Source organism: Lipophrys pholis (assembly GCF_963383615.2).
Source record: "Lipophrys pholis genome assembly, chromosome: 5".
NCBI classification, from domain to species: Eukaryota; Metazoa; Chordata; class Actinopteri; order Blenniiformes; family Blenniidae; genus Lipophrys; species Lipophrys pholis.
In genome coordinates, this window is record NC_137628.1 from 5,912,921 (window position 1) to 5,932,499 (window position 19,579).

At 42.6% G+C, this 19,579-nt stretch overlaps 3 protein-coding genes across 5 annotated transcripts; all 3 read right to left on the reverse strand.

Moving 5' to 3' along the window:
- Window positions 1-275: 275 nt before the first annotated feature.
- Window positions 276-10,059, reverse strand: best2 (bestrophin 2). Of its 3 annotated transcripts, none has more exons than XM_080463531.1 (10): window positions 9,633-10,059; window positions 9,215-9,400; window positions 8,149-8,243; window positions 7,511-7,744; window positions 5,749-5,903; window positions 5,580-5,657; window positions 5,341-5,493; window positions 5,140-5,220; window positions 3,178-3,332; window positions 276-1,999 (listed from the first exon to the last, which is right to left on the reverse strand). In XM_080463531.1, exons 2-10 carry the CDS (start codon window positions 9,364-9,366, stop codon window positions 1,234-1,236), a joined length of 1,869 nt encoding a protein of 622 aa, XP_080319657.1. In that variant the 5' UTR covers window positions 9,367-9,400; window positions 9,633-10,059; the 3' UTR covers window positions 276-1,233. The 3 variants fall into 3 exon arrangements, with proteins under 3 accessions (XP_080319657.1, XP_080319658.1, XP_080319659.1); XM_080463532.1 differs by having other exon boundaries at window positions 9,215-9,498; window positions 9,633-9,873; XM_080463533.1 differs by having other exon boundaries at window positions 9,277-9,400; window positions 9,633-9,858.
- Window positions 10,060-10,190: 131 nt separating this feature from the next.
- On the reverse strand, window positions 10,191-16,299 carry get3 (guided entry of tail-anchored proteins factor 3, ATPase). Its single transcript, XM_080464761.1, has 7 exons — window positions 16,137-16,299; window positions 14,323-14,470; window positions 13,864-14,012; window positions 13,389-13,539; window positions 13,187-13,294; window positions 12,027-12,224; window positions 10,191-11,944 (listed from the first exon to the last, which is right to left on the reverse strand). Exons 1-7 carry the CDS (start codon window positions 16,277-16,279, stop codon window positions 11,816-11,818), a joined length of 1,026 nt encoding a protein of 341 aa, XP_080320887.1. The 5' UTR covers window positions 16,280-16,299; the 3' UTR covers window positions 10,191-11,815.
- A 2,408-nt stretch (window positions 16,300-18,707) lies between these two features.
- LOC308110082 (noggin-3-like) lies at window positions 18,708-19,556 on the reverse strand (the record flags this gene model as incomplete). The annotated part of the gene is made up of 1 exon (XM_080464147.1): window positions 18,708-19,556. One exon carries the CDS (start codon window positions 19,554-19,556, stop codon window positions 18,708-18,710), a length of 849 nt encoding a protein of 282 aa, XP_080320273.1.
- Between the last annotated feature and the right edge of the window lie 23 nt (window positions 19,557-19,579).

Genomic DNA, 19,579 nt, shown 5'->3' on the forward strand with positions numbered 1-19,579 from the left:
CAGCAGAGGCAGGCCACCCGGGCCAAGGTGGGCGCTGTGCCCCCGACTGCTGCCCGGGCAGGAGGCTTCGTTTCCACAGGACGGAAATCTAGATTTATTTCATTTAGTTGACTGGAGTTTTCCTTTCATGTGCTTTGCTTTTTTAAAGTTTGCTTCTACCTCCCCCTGCTGGTCTATATTGGTACTGCTAACATTCACATGCCGAACCTTTCCTGTAACTTTTCCCATCAAAAGAGACTTTTTTTTTGTCACTTTCCACCAAATAAAAGTCCTCTGGAGCCACAAAACACATTTAATTAGAAAAGATCACACAGCGTACACACAAGTTATTTATGTAATTTTACTAAATGCACATTCATGACGTTTCATAACTACAATTTAGAAATAGTTTCAGTGCTTTACCTTTTGTTGTTATTATATCCGTTTTAATCTTTTTTGGTTGTGTTTACTGATTCATCTAGTTGTTTGAGATATTTTGACTTTTGTTTTGACCATTTGTTTGTAGTAATTTTAGCCATGAAAGTGTTTTTGAAAATAAGCCAGGTATGCAAAAAAAATATAAGAATAAGAAGAATAAGAATAAGAATATTTGTGTCATTTCAATTGAGTCTGCTGTTCCTTTTAGAAATAATACTGTGTAAACAACTGTTGGGTTATGTAATTTTGTTTATTCAATCTGTTTACGTTACATGTATTAAAATAGATAAAATAAATGCACAATAAATCATGTTATTGACAGATTTCTATATTGATCAGGGTGAATGAAGCAAAAAAGGTCACTCACGCATCCCGTCATGCATTTTTGTGCAACATTTGGTTAAAATTTAAGATGTTGAAGACCGACTATTATATTCTGATAATTGTGAATACAAATCCAAGTGGCTTGCAAAAGTGAGTAACTTGCTAACAAAATACAAGAATTCTTTTTTTTAAAAACAGAAAACGAGGAAATAACAAAATATCCCTCAAAATTGCTTTTTGCAAAACTTTCCTAATCCATTCATTTATCCTTCTGTGAAACTCATTACAGATTACAGCTGAGTTACAAAATCAGAGAGTGCATCACATCTTCAATTCATTCCTGAAATCTCTGTGGCTCTGGGTGATTTCTCTCAAACTAAGACTGGAACTTCCACTTTCAGTGTCTCCTTTAACTTGACAAGTTGACACGGAAAGCGTGTATTTGTTTGACGTCATTGAAAGTTTGAGGGAAGGTTGTCACTGACGGGCGGCTCACGGCCTGGTGAGCTCGGATCCCATGCTCACGCTGCGAAAACGCTGGGGTTCGTGGCAGGATGGGACAGCAAGGTAGGACATCTTGTTCCTGGCGAAGGGAGGTCTGAGGACGGCGGCGGCGGCCCTGTTATGGTTGATCACTGGCTGAGAGCTGCAGTGCTCCAGACTGGAGTGGGCCGCTGGCTGAAGCAGGAAAGCAGAGGTGTGATGGGAAGTGACGGGTATGACGGAGACGGGTCGAGTGGACGTCTGAGGCGGAGGAGGAAGCAGTGACGGAGACCTGGAGATCTCTCCCATCTCATCATTGTCGGTTTCTTCCTTTATGTGTAGCTCTTCGTCACTCTTCTCCGCTCCATTCAAGTCACTTTTCTCGTCGATGTCAGCGTGCTGCGCTGGTCTGTCCTGCTCCGGTCCAAACTGAACGTCCAACAGAGGGGTCCTCACACTTTTGTCCTCCCTGAAGCTGCACACGGTGCTCTGGGTGTCCTGCCCCAGCCCGGACGGCAGAGACCCGCCTTTACCTACTTTACCGCTGTCTTCGTCTTCGTCGTCGCTGGTGCACTGATCGATGCTGGGGGAGTGGCGGAGCCTCTGGAGTTGGGCCGAGGTGCGACGGAGAGCGCCGCCCATGAAGCCGGTGGGGGACGGGGCCGCGTTGAGGAGCCGGTTGAAGAGGGCCATGTTGGGGTGACGAGTGCCGGATTCTTCCAGGTTTTCGGCGATGTCCTCCAGAGGCTGGAAGTGCATATCCTCTTTTGGGATCCTGCCAAGAGGTGAAGAGAGGCATGAAGGTGTTGCTGAAAACACTGTTGATTATTGTGTGACTTCTAAAGAACAGTTGAAGTATGACAAACATGTTGGGCTATCTGATGAGGATTCTGATTATTTAAAGGTCTCAGGGCGACATTACAGGCCCTGCGGATGTTTCATGACCCCTGAAGAGATTATGGATGGATGGATGGATGTAGGGATGGATGGATGGATGGATGGACGGATGGATGGATGGACGGATGGATGGATGGATGGACGGATGGATGGCTGAACGCCATTTTATTTTTGAGAATTGGGGGAGTGGTGGCCTAAAGACGAGAGAAGCAGACTTGGGAACAATAAGGTTGCAGGTTCAATTCCCACAGTGGACATGCCAGGAGCCTAATATAGATATAAATATCAAAATATATACAAGAAACATATTGATGCGAGAAATATGCTTACTCCTATTTGGAAAGGCTCTGATTGAAATACATTTTTTTCCCAATTTGAGGTACAGTGTAGAAGTTTGGCCTCAGGAAGTGTAGATTTTTTTTATTATTTTTTTAAAGATAGAAAGCTCATCTTGGGCTTAAATTGAATCTTATGAATTTGGGAAGTTTTTATATACATTTGGGACAGTGACATGTTCAATAAAGTGCTTGAAAATAATCACTTGTGACGAGAACTCGTCAGGTGGAGAGATTTCAGGGTGACATTTGACAATAGAAAGGCAGCATGCCCCCAGAATCTTATTTTGTTACATTTCCCTATGTGTCAGGATACTCCATGCAAAATGCCATGTTTATATGATCATGAAGTTGCACTACCTTATTATTTGTATTTGCATAACTTTGCCAGAAACATTTACCTGAAAGGGTTTTTTTCTGGCCCCAGAGACCAAACGGCCTCGAGTTGGGAGTGGTCGGTATGAACTGGTGATACCCAAGGTATAGGCTAACTACAGATACTAGTGAATAAAGGGCAGCAAAAAAAACATCCTGAGGGGTGGACCTGGCTCCTGGCCTATGTGGCTCCTTGAGCAAGAACCTTGACCCCTGTCAGCTCCCCGGAGCCACTTAATGTGGTTTTTATTCATCTAACACTTTCATTTCCACCGCCCGAATTTCCCCGCCTTGTGGGGGGACTCTACCTCAGCGTCATAATAACAAAACGTAAATTAAAACTCACGCCATGTCAAAGGTGGACCCTTGGAAGGAAGGTTTACGGAGTACGAAGAGCGTGGCGGCGGTGTACGGAGGCCGGGGATTGGAGTCGTTCCAGTAACGGTCTCTCTCCATCATCGGCAGGTCTCCGTACATCTCATCCACGGCCATCATGGAAACCTGCAGAGCAAGAAAACAGATGCAAACAGGTGGAGCGTGCATGGGAAATCATGGGAGGTTAACCTAGCAGCAGGAATATATGAATTTGATGTGCTCAGCTTGAACACATTTATCTGGGAAAGGATTTTATGTAGTAATGTATGTGTTTCTTTGTGGTTTTATTAGTGGAACTATAAAAAGAAACTGCTTTCTGGAAGGTTTCAAATGATATTCTAAACTTCTACATATGTGATCTCCTGTCCAACTCCTCTGGAATGAGTCCGACAGGGTACTATCCTGGGCCTTCTAATTTTTTTATTTCATACTTACATCCCAGCAAATCAAAGTAACCTGGTATCTTATATCACTTTCTTGATTTTTTTTTTTTTTTTTTTTAGTAAGTGACGTTGAAACCATGTGTGTCAACTTTATTTTCGTTCAGGGGCCAAATTCAGCCAAAACGTTTTGAGAAAGTCTATGTCTGCAAAATGTTTCGTAATTAGTACCAAACATTATTCTAGTCTCAACATAAAGACAATTTCAATAATATTTTCTGGTGCAAAATACAGTAAAATGTTAAAAAAAACAAAAAACTATTTATAACAGCACTTTGCAGCCTTTTGCGTGCATGTTTTAGAAAACTCGTGTGGACAGCATGGCTCTGAGACTAATACTCGTTCGGTAGCAATAAGGTAGCGGACTTTCATGGCGGCATCACGGATATCTGAGTGTACAATGTCAGAACATTTCCTAACATACCCAACACATTAAGAAACCCTTTTATGGTACATTGTCTGAAATAAATCAATCTTGTAATTTTGGATGTTTCAAGGTTTCATGTGTCAAATAGAAAAATGATTAAATAGTCATCAAAAGGACCGGAGGTGAGTCTGAAACATAAAACCATCATGGATCCATGTTGGTCTTGTTCCTGATCATTAATCCTGAGTCAGGATTGGCGGTTGTTATTTTCTGATTTACTCTTCGTCTGTTTCAGCTTGTGGTTTGCTTTGATTCATGCCTGTGAACATTCTGGTTTCTTCTCTGTTAACAATCTATACATACACAAGAACAGACGAATTTGTTTTCTTGCAGAGTTTTTCTCAACACATCATCTCATGTGTGATTGGTCGGACGGGTGAAGTGGGCGTGGTTAAGACGGACAAGGAGAAATGTTCTCAGGATGTTTCCACTGGAGCTTCTCGTGAAGCACGAAATGTCCTGGCCACAACTAGCTGTGTTCTTCTTCTTGTCACTGTGAGTAAACAAACACATTCCTCTGTTCTTGGGATGTTTGTACACACCTTTTGACGGGAAACGTCATTTCAGGTGCTTGCATGACTCCGTCCTGCATTCATAGCATCCTCTGATTAGTCACTTTGTCTCTCTATGTCATGTGTCTCTGCTGGTTCTAGTGTGTGTGTGTGTGTGTGTGTGTGTGTGTGTGTGTGTGTGTGTGTGTGTGTGTGTGTCACAGTCTTTTGGTGAACCACATGTGTTTGTAGCCTGTCTGGGTTTTGTCCTTGTTCTCGGGTCCTGGATCTACATCATCTGTTGATGTTGCCCGGCTGGTTGATCACTGCTGTACTTTGCTTTCTTCTGTCTTGAATAAACTGTCTGAGCCTTTGTCTCCCTCCTGAGGTTCGGTGAACAAGATCCTGGATTTCCCATTCAAGTCACTGGCTGAGAAATGTATTACTGACAAATATAGTATATATATATATATATATATATATATATATATATATATATATATATATATATATATATATATATATATATTTTTTTTTTTTTTTTTTTTTAATATATATAAAGTTTTTAAAAAGACCTGGAAGTTCCTGTCTATCAACCAGTTGGTCTCGAAGTCGTCGTCGTCTTCTCCGAAGGGGTTGATCAGCTGCTCCGCCACCTTCAATGGAAAAGAGAAAATGAAACAAGCAAACCAAAGAAAGCCTCGATGACGATTCTGTCTTTCACAGATATTCCCTGATCAAAAACAGAAGATACTCTTTGTAAGCATCCATCTGACCTTGAGCCACCCTGCGTAAAAGAAAAACTGTAGCAGGGTGAAAATGGGCACGTAGAGGTCGAGGTCGTGACCCGGGTAACCCTGACTCGGGTCCAGGAACTGACGACCAATCAGACACACCAGGAAGAAGCTGTAAACGGCCAGCGTCACCACCTGAGGGACAGATTTTCACGTGGATTGGATTTCCCTCTTTGTTGATGCCACTTAAAACACGTGAAAGTGGCTCAGTCGGCACTGACCTGAGTGTAGACCAGCGGCACACTGATCATGTCGTAATGAAACAGCATGCTGCACTTCCCCCGGAACGCATTCAGCTCCTGCTCACACACAGAAAACCTTCCTGAAATCTCAAACCGAGAGTCTTTGTACAAACAGGCCTCATGAAAGAGTGTGTGTGTCCTGGTGCACCTCCAGCAGTAGCTTGAGCGTGTGGTCGTCTTTGATCCGACCCTCGCAGCGAGCCAGCGCGGCCAGGTTGGTGAACCAAACACAGGGAATCCAGTATTTGTTATAGGGAGAGTGGAGACCTTCGAACTTCTTCCGCTCCTCTCTTGTCATGAATCCTTCACATAATAACAGCAAAGGAAAATCCTTTCAGCCGCTGCAACTGTTTCCACACAAAGTGGGAGCGTTAAAGGAGGAGACGTCCTCACTTTTCTATATATCATTTGGACTTACTGAAATATTTGACTGAATTTGCTATTCTTATGGATTTGTCTACTTTAGTCCATGTTTGATGTTTCCTGCTGGAGAATTAAATGATGAGTGTTTATTTTGTAGGACTGCTGTTTACTACAACTTTTTTTGTTTTCAGGAAGCCTTCAGATAGCTTTAAAGCAGGGGTGTATAATGTAAGGCCTGTGGCTCCAAAAAAAAAAAAAGAGCTTCCAATCGGCCAAACCACCAAAGAAAATGGTAAAGATTAAAAAAAAAAAAAAAAAAAGATTTATTTTTTTTTTTACAAATTTCTTATGAGCAGCAAAATCATGACTGATACCAGAGCTGAGGTATCGGTGGTGATAGTGTGAAAGATAGCAAACTAGCATTAGCGCCAAAGCCATGCTGTCAGGGTGAGTTTGTAAAAAACACCCATAATGCAACAGGGTTTTTGGGCATTTCACTGTATTTTGCACCAAAAGGTTTCATCCAAATTGGCTTTATGTTGAGATTGTAGTTATTTTAGGTAGTAATTCGTTGGTTTTGTGAAAATATAGAAAGGTTCATGTATACGCTGCACCACAACAAAGACAAACTTACATTTTTTTTTTTAATTAAAGGTTATTATAGCACTATTTTACCGGTGCGACTCACTCAAGATGAATGTGGTCTGTATGTGGCCCCTGAACTGAAATGTGTTTGGACACCCCTGATTTAAAGAAAAGCTGCAAACTTCCTCTTTAGTCTCTGATTTGCGAGAAATCGCAGTGAAGCCAAACACTACAAACGTCGGTCTCGGACCTCAGCTTGTGTTTCCCTTTCTCATAGAATTTATTTTGCATTAAGCCTATAGTAGGCCAGCTCTCCAGGACGCGCTGCGACTTTTGACATTTCCTCACAAACGACTGATTTTGACAGATATTTCTTTCAAACTTGCTCCAAAGCCGCACCGTGTTTGATTCTGTAAACAATCAGACGAGCTTCGCTTCATCAGCGTCTCGTGATAATAATTACTGGCACCTGATAATTTCTCTTTATCGCCTCTGAATTTCAGGATGTGCCTGTTCTTGAGACTTGTTGTGCGCTTGCTGATGTGAAGAATGTACGCGGGGGGAAAGAAAGAGCGCACACTCATGATGTGAGCGTCTGATCGCTCCAACCACATCAACCCCCTCCGACAGGGTTGATGAATGAAAACTTGTTCATTTTATCGGCGTAGAAGACTGAATAAAGCCTTTATGATTTTATATATTAGAAAGACACAACCCCTGTGCTGCTAGTTTTGCCTCCTCAAAATGCGAGGATAGTCGACGAGAGGCGAAATGCTGCATTCACAGTTGATTTGATACAAAATTGTGAAATTCACTAACATGAGAGTTAAATAGTGTGTACGGAGGAAACTATAACTGTGTGTGTGCATCGGAAGCTCATTGAAGCATGTTTTAATCTATCTAAACACACACATATGATAAAGTCAAACACAACCCCCACCCCCTACCCCACCCCACCTCACCGGCCTCCACCACGTGGTCCACGGTGGGAAAGCGTTTGAAGACGGCGGTGCTGACGGAGCGCAGGATGAGCAGAGCCGACAGGCTGGCGTACCGCATCATGGTGCGTCTGAGCAGGCGGCCGCGCTCGTCGCTCCCCTGCAGACCCCCGGACAGGACGCACATGAGCCTGTCAGGCAGCGGGATGCTGGTGTACTGGCTCCACCAGCGGTTCACCACCAGGGTCACATAGAAACCTGCAGGCACAGGATCCGTCCGTGACCTCCTGACGTTCATGAAGGTGTCCTGAGACGTTCTCAGCATAACTAACACCAGTTTTCTGCGACTTCTCTTCCACATTGTAGAGACATGAAGGGACATTTCTGGACAAGCATGTAAACAAAACAGTTGAAAATTGAACGAGAACGTGGTCAAATCCAAAGAAGAATTTTTAACAATTCAAATCAGATGTCTCTCTGGTGTGTCCCACCATTTCTATTAATGCACATCAAACAGAAGACAAGAGGTCTTTAGTATAAAGCTGATTTTTTTTTTCTACCTTTCTTACAAAATATACAGTTAAAGAGGTAACGACAGGACAGACGTAAAGCGTGACGGAGAAGCTCCACAGAGTTTAAAGCAGAGCAGCACTGAGACTCACCCAGAACGAAGGACATGGGGATGAGGCTGGCGTAGTGGTTGCAATAAATGGCCAGTTTCTCAAAATATCTCTTCTGGTCATCGAAGAGGAAAAATCTGAGAAGGTGAAGGAAAAATAGAAATGCATGACGGAGAACTTGCAGAGGCTGAACAGGTATTGAAAGGCTACAACTAGAATGTTCCAACCTTTAAATCGTACTCAGTGTGTGCTGACATTTGGTAACTTCTTCATCAAACTAATCGATTTACATCAATGGCAATACTACGCGTGATTAAATATGTATGATAAACATTGAATTATTGCTGTTGTTTGCTCCGGCAAAGCGTCTTTTCCTTCCAGCTGGCTCAACTGATTGATGCAAGGAACTTCAAAATATAATTGATAAACACTGAAAATGTGTGATTAAGGAAAGAATGGCCCAGCTGCAAATGGAAGGTCTTTAAACATAAAACCAAATGCTTTCAGTAAGTCGGATTCAGCGTGACTTCTTTTACAAAAACACATCATGAATCACTTTTTACAGAAATCCAGTGAGAAATTTACTCAATTTACAGACTTTTTCCAGGAAGAAACTGAAATGTGTATGATTTTGTGCATTCTAATAATCAATCCATCCTCGATATCAGTTCATCTTGTTCAGGTTTGCTGGAGATGCGAGAGGAGGCAGAATAACATATTTCATTATGTGTAAATGAATGAAAAAGGTGTTTTATGCCGACATTGAAGTATTGAAATGATCTCAGAAAACAGCATGGGAAAGGCCTTTTCTTTTCTTTTCTTTTCAAAAAACTACTCATAGTTTTAACTACATTTAACTGCATTGTCAATAGCACTGATGGGATTCAACTTACCTGAATACAACACAAACGTTTAAGGACATTTCTCTGACCAACAATAGATTGACATTTAGCGGCTTTAAAAAAAAAAACAACAGACACACAAGTTGTACTTAAGTATTATGGACAAAAAACTCGTAGAACGACAAATACACACAAATATTACTTCATTATAGCCATGTTACACCAGAGAGAGAGCAGCCTTTCCCCTGCAGTCCTCTCTGTCTCACCTGTAAGTGATGCTGATGGCTGAATACATGGCAAAGAACGCCAGGAACTCTTTGTAAAGCACCTTGTAGATGCTCCCTTTCCAGGCCAGCAGCAGCTTGGAGAAGCCGCAGAATCGGGCATTCGCGACTCTGGCCGTGTAGGTGACAGTCATTAGTGACAGACAGCAGGTCCCCACAGTACCAGAACTGCGTGAAAGAAATTCCGCAGGTCAACCAGACTGAACAAACACGCTCAATTAACAACTTCAGCTGGGTCAGAGGCCGCGAACAGACGTCAGTGTGTTCTGTAGGAGACAAAGGGACCACACTGTGCAACTTTCTCATCATTTAAAAGTCATTTGAACAAACAAATCCTGTAGATATTTAATCGTGGATTAAATAAAACAAAAGGAAATTAAACAAAACTGCACTGTCTTACCGTTTTGAGGGCTTCGTCCTGGTGCGTTTCTCAGCGCATCTCCGTGCGTAATTGGCACCGCCGGGAAGGTAAATTCATATTTTCTCTGGGCTGTGTGGCTTCCTCTGCTCTCACCACTGGTGTTTCTTCGACGGCTTCATAACTCTGATGTCCTCTGGCGTCCGCACCGTCCAGTCGCCGCTCAGTCGGCTGCATGTCGGCTTAATCTGCGGTGCCTCCTCTGCGTGTCCAGTGGTCAGCCAGTGCGCCCCGGGGTAAATCCCCAAAACGGAGGAGGAGGGAGGAGGAGCTCGTTAGCGCGGCCCCCGACCGGGAGCCCGTGGCTCGGTGATGGACCGCAAGCGACAGGCCGCAACGCCGGGGCACCGGGAGCGCACAGGGCCGCACAGCGCGGCGCAAGAGCGCGGCGCAGCGCGGCCACTGGACCGTGGAAAACTGTCGTGTCAAGTGATATGAAAACAACAAGCAATTACTGGAACTGTGAACTGTAATCACTGCTTGTTGCAAATCATCTTACAGCGCAGGAAACTGGATCTTATGTCATCTTTTTTTTTTTTTAACCTTAGAACAAAGACAAACACGGTGTTGGAAGTTTAATTAATGTATAATTTTTTGTTCTTTATATTATTGTGTTTAAGTCAATTTGATTGTAGTTTGAATATTTAGACCGAGATGAGACGACATGAGTCTTTTTTTTTTTCTTTTACACTAAAGCACAGTTGGTTTTTAAGACGCTACAGGTACAATTTCAAGTTATGACGTTCCTTCAGTTGATATGCATATGAAGATGTTTTCCCAATAAGAAAAGGTCCTTCTGAGTTAATCACGTGCACATATTCCTATATAACCTTTACCAAATGACATAAAAGTGCATGATTCAACTCATTGACACAGATAGAATATGTTTGGGAAAATTGCAGATTTTGTCAAGTTTTTAAAAGTTTAATGTTCATCGCGATAATCATGCCCCAGATTAAAACGTCTAATATTTTGATGTGTACAATTTAAAAACGGAGAATTTTCAGCTCGTGTGTAATACCCCACTTTTGGTTTTAGAGCTTTTCTAATGAATCTTTTCGGCACAATTCAAGATTTTAGTGTTTTCAACAACAAATCACACAACTAAGAGCTCATCTTTTACGTAAGGAATTATCTCTTCAGGACGGTGGATAATTTGAGTAAAATAGCAATTTCTGCATCTTGACTGTTCTGAGACCGTCTTCAGAGAGAAGTGAACTGCAGCGTTCCTTCCCCATTCTGCTTTATACGAAGCATTTAGATAGAAAGAAATGACCAAAGAAGACTTACGTCAGAGTCAAGATTGTTTTAATTAACACTCGTAATATAATTTAAAGAAAATCTCTAGAAAACAGAGGCTTACTGACTGGAAAGCATTCAGTGATAGAGAGGGGAAATGCTGGGATGGGGGGGGGGGGGGGGGTATTAACGTGTCATCTATGTATCTTTCCATTAAGGAAGCATCAGTGAAGCCAATCGGTATTCAATCACGAGGGCAAAGATGCTCACCATTCATTTGATCTAGCACATTCAGCACATTTTAATGAACAATGCTCTAACTAAATAAGGCTGCCGATGTCTTCCAGATGTTCCCATACAGTCCTCGGTACCCCAGAGCGGAGCGTCTGACGAGCACTGCATGGGAACTTGTAGTGAGGATTCAGCCTCGGAAGTTTAAACAACGAAGCCACATGAGGACAGAAAGCTCCCGGTTCCAATCTGCACTTTAAACCTCGGCATGTGAAGAAAAACACATTTCACTTCTCTTTATTTGCGAGAACACAGACGCTCTTGGTCTAAAGAACAAAACATTATTAAAGACCACAGGCCACATTAGTTAGTTGTACTTTCACTGCCCTGCCGTCTCACCCTGAATCTGGAGGAATTTGGATGGATGCTCGATGCGTCTACAGAATGCGTGAAGTTGAGAGTCCGAGGAGGGAACAGACATGACGGTGTTAAATGCTTCAAGTAGGAAATAGAACCACTGCCACAGAGGATAGGAGGACAGGAGAAGGTGAAGTGAGAGGCGCGCCATCGGCTCCCCTTCCATGAGCGGAGCGCTGAGCGGCTCGTCTGGAGGCTGCTGCTGCTGAGGAGGGTTTGAGGTTGGAGGGAGGCGGGAGGCGAGTTCAGACTGCAGAGGAGGCCCGGGGGGAGGAGGATCACTTGTTTGGGGGTTTGTAGGGTTCCAGAAGTTGCTTAGAGAACGTGTTGACCTTGTCAGCGCCTCGAACTTCATGTGGCAGCAGAGGTAACTTGACTATGTGGAAATCTTCATAGAGGTCCTCCATCTGAAGGGGAAAAGACAAGTGAATGGGAAGAACTCTTTCCTTTCCATGAATCGGAGGCGGAGGTCAAGTCTTTTGCCCGTACCTGATCTAAATACTTGGACTGGATTTTGTGGCGGGCTTCACACATCTTGCACGGCCGGTCTCCGTCGGGGAACACCAGCTGGTTGACGATGATGTTGTGCGTGTCGATGCGGCACTTTGCCAGTTCCTGGATCAGCCGCTCCGTCTCGTAGAGCGACAGGAACTCGGCGATGCACACGCAGATGAAGGTCGTTTGGTCCTGATGGGCGGAGGTGACGAGAGCAAGACACTTTTAATACAAAAACTGTTTTCTCTAGAGTAAAAAAAAAAAAAAAAAAGGGCTTCTAATTGTCCAATTTTTTCCAAAATTTGTGAAAACACTTCCTGGATCCGGAAATTCCAGATAAATTTAATCTCTACAAAACTGCATTCGGAGCTTCAATCACATTGTGCACGTGGAGACGCGCTCAAAGGATCAGAGTGATGCAAACTGACTTTACATAATCTTCAGCACGGACCGACACAACTGCTACTCGAGCCGCTTGCAGTTTTTACGATCATCACTATCGAGCGTCCACAGCGGAGGACGGAGCCACGGCCCGAGGCTCCAGAGAGAGCAGCAAGTGTCACCCGACCGGGACGACGCGTCTTGGAAGAACGACCGCGGAGACTAATAAACGCCTTTATTGGCAAAGTGTGTGTTAATGGTTTTACACCTATGAAAATAAGCTTTGTTCGTCTTGCTATAGACGGCGGATGTTTGGTGGCTTCCAACACATTTCTACCGCAAAGGGTAAAAAAAGTCACTTTGCACTTAAAAAAAACCATTCTTTTTTCTTTTAATAAAGTCAAATCATCAAAGATGTAAACCGAACACAAGCTGGACGTTTGTGGTGGGATGTTTGCTCTCTCAGAACTCGCTGACAGACTGATGAATGAATATAAAGAGTAAAAATCATTATTTATGCGCTTCGATTACAATAAACTGCACTTTGGAGTCGGTCGCATCCTGTTCTCGGTCTGCAGTCCGGTCACTCTTTAACTGAACCGGGTCAAAGCAAATTCGCGTATCAAGGCCTTCTTGTTCGGTGCTCGGCAGGTCGAAACGAGGGAATTTACACTTCCGCAATAATCTCAAGAGGTTCATTTAAACATTCAGAGCTGGATAAATGAAGAACTAGAGCGGACCCAAACTGTGGAGAAAAAACTCAAACTACTTACAGGATCTTTGAACTGCTCGCTGACTGAGCGGATGACTGGCAGGGTTTCCTCCAGCTTGGAGGCCAGTTGGTCGGCGTTCATGTCGCCTAAACCGAGCATGTTACACATCTGAGAAACAACAAAAGCAAAAAAGTTCCATTCAAGCTTCATCGGCGTGGGTGAAAAGGAGTCAGGGACCAGACCTGCCGCTCTTCCTCCTCACCTGAGAGATGAACGGGCTGATCTGGTTCTTGATCTGCATGAGGCGGCCCAGACCTCGTTCTACTATGGTGGGAAAGTTGAGGAGTCGCAGTGTGTGTCCGGTCGGAGCGGTGTCGAACACCACCACAGAGAAGTTCATTCCTTTCACTAACCTGCACGCCAGGAAAAACAGTCGTAAACAACACAGGTCAGAGATGTTACCATTAAACTCGCACATGTGCAGAAGAACCTTTTTACGACGGCTGTCAAAAACACGAGGAGCAGCACCGTCACACCCACTGATTTTCATTCTCAAAAAGTGTTTTCCAAACAATATTGTCGTGTAAAGAGGAACAAAACACAACAAAATGTTTAGGTTTTCACCTGAAAACGGTGTTGTGTGAACAGAAGAGGAGTTTAAAAGAGGTAGAAACAACACACGAGTTCGAAATCATGACTCAATAGAGAAAAGTTGGTCAAGACTATTAGTGTTTCACCTCATGACCTCTGCGTAGCTCATGGCCTCGTCGATGCCGGGGAACGCGCTCATGGCCTCCTGCATCATCTTTTTGCCCATGCTGAGCATGTTGTCCTCCTCAAAGAACTCGTCGGGCAGCTCGGCCACGCCCAGGCTCGGATCGATCTCCTGCACACATCAGACCACAGAAACTCGTCGGCCGGGGGAAAGTTTCCAGGTCCTCTGGACATTCAGTTTGTTACACAGCAGCACCCATGCGACCAACACCGGGATCATCCTCATGGCTTCATCATTACTTTCCAAAAGGACTAAAAATAAACATCTTTGTTTGTCTAGTTTTTCCAAGTTGCTCCAAAATCTAGGAATAAACCTCTGGAATTGTCTTTATTTGTAGGTTAGTGTGTTCTCTTAAGCCGTTTCTGAACTGAAATGACTGCGACGGCGCATCAGGAAGCGGCGTCATTGAGCTGCAACGTACCATCGCAAAGAGGTTGTCGTAACCTTTGACCTTCGTGGGCACCTTGGAGAACTTCTGGTCGAAGGCGTCGGAGATGTTGTGTGCGGGATCTGTGGAGATGATGAGAACGCTCTCTCGGCTCCCGGCCAGCTGGACGGCCAAACTGCAGCTGAGAGAAGAAGAAAAAAAAGAAGGTTTGTACAACAGCCAACATCATCAGCACATTTACATCAACAACACAGGTGGACAGAACATGTAGAATGAACCATTGGCTGCTACCAACTTAGAACCTAAACCAGGTGATGCATCATGAAACCTTTAAAAAAAAAAATATATATATATATATATATATATATCACCTCTAATATATATTTTCACTTTTCTTGCTAATTAGTAAAAGTTATATTTTGTCTCATTGGTCTACTCTTACATGGTACATCATTGGTTTCAACTATACAGCCATTGCATATTCATAAAAAGTGATCAAACGGTCAGAGAGCTGCTCATTTATCTGCATTCCTCTCTCAAACTGCCTCAGCTTTAATGTTATTGACAACGCCTGTGATTTTGTTAGAATGACAAATCAAAGATGTGGAGTGGAAAATACCTAAATGCATCCTCGAAAAAAGAAAATTGGTTCTCAAAATACAAATGATCATTTATTCAAGAAGCTGAACAATCATAAAAACTCTGGTTGTTGTGTGTGTTGCAGATTTTATACAGTAAATGTATTGTACAGAAGTGTTAAATGGGTGTGAAAATATTTTCGTGTCAAGTACCATTCATTTCACACCAAACTGCGACTTACATTTACAATTAAATTTTAGATTTTGTAGTTCATCCTTAGTTTAACTTATTATGAGGGATATTTTTTTTAATTGTTTTCAACAATCACGAATATATATATATAAACCGCTTAAAAGGTGAATCATAAACAAAAATCATAAACAAAAATCTCGTGATTAATCTCCATTCTGATAGTAAATAATTGTGTCACATTCAGCAGAATATTTACACCTGATCCAAAAAATCCTCAAAGGTTGTTTTTTATTATAAGCATTAATAAAGCAAACGTGTTGATTATTGTTGTTGTTTTTAAGTGACGTATACTGTTAAAAAAACCCGCAAAAAACCTTAAAGGTAAAAGAGCTTTGGCTGTCTACCGTCTCCTGTATTAACTCGAGCTTCTTACACAACACACTGTGGAGAGTTAAATGAAGGAAGATGAGGGGAGGAGATGTTAAAACAAGAGGGCTGTGTGTTTTTATTCACCATGAAACTCAAACCAGCTGAGAGGAACGACTCCATGTGTCAACCGGAGTTACGGAATATCTGGTGCCCCTGTTAAGTGGTGACGAACTTCCTATAGGGTCTGTCGCTGATGCTCGAAACATCAGATATTAAAAACCCAACAGAAATCCGTAGCTGTCATTGCGAACGCTGTTAAACTGCAATTAAAATAAAGTTTCAGAGTGTCGTACCTATTATGAGCCTTATTTTAACCTCCGCTGTTCCTAGTTGCAACGACTAAAGGAAGTCAGTCACCAGTTAACAGGGGAACCGGTTGATCCAAAACACGCGCTAGCGTTAGCTAGTGACTGTGCTTGACAGCATCCAACCGGCTGGCACCTTAAGCTTAGCAAAATAAAAACTAAATCCAGTGCGCCAATAACCAAAAACCGGTATTTATGATACGAGTAGAACATATATACATATTTCTATTATTTTTCTTTGCTTTTGACAGGCCGCGTCATTTTAGCAGTAATAGCTAACCATAGCCGCTGTCAGCTTGCAACGCGATCCGAGACAGCATCAGGCCTTTAAATCCAATTTACCTGCATGTCGTTTTACCGACGCCGCCTTTTCCACCCACAAATATCCATTTGAGAGATTTCTGCTCGATGATGTTCTTCAGAGTTGGTTCTAGCGGCTCCACGTCGGGAGCGTCTTCAAACTCGTCTTCTACTGAAGCTGCCATCTTGTCTGTGTACAGTAAACGTCCGCCTGCTACGTTCATGGAACCTCGGATTTCTTTGCACTGATGCGTTCAATACACCTCGGTGTTTTGACAATGATCAGATTGTCTCAAACTCCGAGAGGTACCGATCTGCGTTCAAGGAGCGACACATTTACAATGTATTACAGCTCCCTAATAACATTAAAAGACTGTAAAACTGCACGGATCACCACCCACCAAATTTCTAAATTATGCATTCTCCATGCCCGAATAACTGTATTTGCATTTAATTTAATCTAATTTAATATGTATACTATTGCTGTTTTAATACATTTGGCGCCTCCTTGCGATAGGTTTGTTTATAGTCCACTGCAAGAGTTTGTATTTTGTATTGAAGAAAGAAAAACAAAGAAAAAAAACAAGGATTGCCACCATTTATCTGTCGACACCAACAAAATTCACGTGCCCTTTATACAGGACGTATATGGCATAAACACAGAAACGCAGTAAGCCCATCAAACTGTTTAATCTTCATAGACAGATTCTACAATTCTGGAAAACGTTTTTTTCTCATAACTTTTCCCTTCATTGTTCAATTTTATGGAACAACAGAGTGATGATATCCAACAGGAAATCCTTTTTTAAGAGTGACGAGTTTGGACGAGGACATTTTGTTTGTTACAGATTTATTAGATGGTAATGGTGATATAATAGACCATTCCACTTTCCCTGACAAATATAATATTACCTGTGGTCTTCAAGAATTCAACAAAATATGCAGAACGATTCCTTTCCAATTGATTCAGCTAAACAAAAGTCGTATAATGTATGTAAACACCAAAGCGGTGTTGCCAAAGCTTGTTATTTAAATGAAAGGAAAATGTGCTAACAAGTTTGTTAAGAGTGTCCTTAAGTCAAAATTCTGTCATGATTATTACAGATGAAAGGTTATTAAAACCTTCTGGAGTCAATAACCCGGCCCACATTGGAAAACGCATGCTCAAAATGTATTAAATGGCCAATTTCTCCAAAAGTTCAGGAAACTGATAACTATTTTCCCTCTGCAAGGTTTTTGTATTTACGTGTTTCATTGTATTTTGTTTATTGTTCATTAAATAGTTAAAAATAGACATAGGAAAATAGGATGAAATAGACAGATTTGTGAAGAAAAAAAGTCAGAATTGTTAGATTAAAGAATGGGGTTTGATTATACATTTTCTTTAAAAGGTGGAATTCATCATTCAAAATAAAATTTTATAATTGAAACTTTTTTTCCCCATCTTTTCTTTCTATAGATTTGTAATCATTTCAAGCTGGCTAACTATCCCCCGACCTCCTCAATCAAGTATTTCCAGACAACACTATCACATGACTCAAAAGGGCAAATTTCAACAAGATGTGGTTGTTCTGGGCCTCCCAGGGCAACAGATCTGACTCAGTCCTTTCACAGGAGTGCTGAATCCCACTGTTCTGACCAAATCAACCATGAGTGAAGAATTAATTCATCATAAAGACCAGAAGGAGGAGCAGAAAGCATATGGTGGATAGTTTTACTTCTGACGCCAATACAAACGCTAAAAGCTTTCTTTGTGTGATAATGTATCCAGAAGCCTAGAATAGACAAAAACAGTATAGATGACGGGCAGATGGCTTTAAATTGTGGCCTCAAATTACTATTTGTTTGGCCAAAGTAGCTTTCTATCTATCTATCCATCTATCTATCCATCTATCTATCTATCCATCTATCTATCTGTCTAAAAATTCAAAACAAAACAACTCAAAATTCCCATCTGGAGCTTTTTATTGAAAAAGATTTCTTTACCATTTATCCTAAAACAGAATTTATGTCCGGAGGCTTTTGTAAGCTTACGAATAGACGATCTGTTGGTGTGAAACTCCTGACCTTGTGTATCTGTTAGTTCTTTGAAAGCCTTGATCAGGCATGTAAGAATAAGAAAAGCGATCTGCTCCTGCGACTTATGGTTGTGCATTACTATACAATATTGGGAATAAAAGAAGACATTTTGAGAAATAAACGTTTTTATTATTACTTGAACAGTGAAGTGATGAAGCCGTTTGAGTCATGAGGGTGTAAAACCCTGAGGTAAAGCTGCACTGCCAGTCAAAATAAAACCAAGACAACAACAAAAGCTTAAATCTTTCGACAAGGCTGGTGTGAATCACCAGAATATAACGACGGAATAAACTGAGAAATGACAAGTTAGACATTTAATTGGAAATTTGAAAGTTTGTAACGACAAGGTTTGAATGCTGAAAGAATCTTTAAAGAAGACTCGCATTATAATAACTGTAAGTGAGAAACAAAGAGGGAGAAGTTGTGTCTGATTGAGTGATTGGATGAGGCTTGAATCAGATTTCTCTCAGTCAACTAATCCTGAAGAACGTTGATAAAGTACGTCTATCCACAGTTTGAAGGTTTTGAAGACTTTCATTCACATGAACACCGACATGCAGTGACCACCGGATAAGAGACTTTCCTCCACAAACACTTTTGAATAGTTTCTGCTTCAGTCCCAAAGTCTGACCTTTCCCCCCTGATCCCTCCGGAACCATCTCCTTCATCACGGACTTCCACACAGTGCCAGGCCAGGATCTTTATGTGTGTTGCGTGAGCTCGCACACACTCCATGCCATGAGGAAAGGAGCACCTCTGACCTCCGTCCGATCCTCCACAGTCTGTCTGCCGCAGCCAGCGTGGCCAGAAAGCTGCTCCCAGGTCGACCCACTGCTGGTGTAAATCGCAAGCAGCCGCCCACACCAACCAGCTTCTGACGGCACGAGCGACATCGGAAGGCAGAGAGCCGAGGTCCACCTCTTCGGCTTCCTTTTCCAGCTTCTGCCGAATGGTTTCTGCAGCCTCTCGCACCCCCGCGTGAAAAGCCGTGCTGTTGTTGTGTTTGTTATGAAGCGGCAGAGGTTGTCGTCCTCCCGAGGCCTCGGGCGGCTCGTCTATGGACATCCAGAACGGGTCGAAAGAGGATCCCAGGAGACGCAGGAGACGGGAGCGACAGTGATGTCTGGGTTTGGGCATGTCGTGGTAATCTTCTGCATCCGTCCGCAGGGCGTAGGGACGAATCGGCTGCAGGTATTGCGGCAGACTGTTTCTCAGCTGGACGAATGACGGCTCCCAGTCTGCGACCTCCTTCTCGTGAACACGATCAGTGTCATTCCCAAACTGGCGATAGCTTGATGTGTTGGAGTTTAAGGCCAGAGATGTGTGACAAAGGGTGACGGAAGTCCAGCAGAGAAAGACACCAAAATGAAACGATCTGCTCATGTTCTTCAGGTCTGGTCTCTTGC

Coding starts and splice junctions, on each gene's coding strand:
- best2 (XM_080463531.1), bottom strand. CDS start 9,366: ATGACTGTCACCTACACGGCCAGAGTCGCGAATGCCCGATTCTGCGGC. Junction 5,904..7,510: donor GGACCACGTGGTGGAGGCCG/GTGAGGTGGGGT, acceptor TATTATGTGAAG/GATTCATGACAAGAGAGGAG. Junction 5,658..5,748: donor CGCTCAAGCTACTGCTGGAG/GTGCACCAGGAC, acceptor GTGTGTGAGCAG/GAGCTGAATGCGTTCCGGGG.
- get3 (XM_080464761.1), bottom strand. CDS start 16,279: ATGGCAGCTTCAGTAGAAGACGAGTTTGAAGACGCTCCCGACGTGGAG. Junction 14,013..14,322: donor ACGACAACCTCTTTGCGATG/GTACGTTGCAGC, acceptor TGATGTGTGCAG/GAGATCGATCCGAGCCTGGG. Junction 11,945..12,026: donor AGTCCAAGTATTTAGATCAG/GTACGGGCAAAA, acceptor TTTCCCCTTCAG/ATGGAGGACCTCTATGAAGA.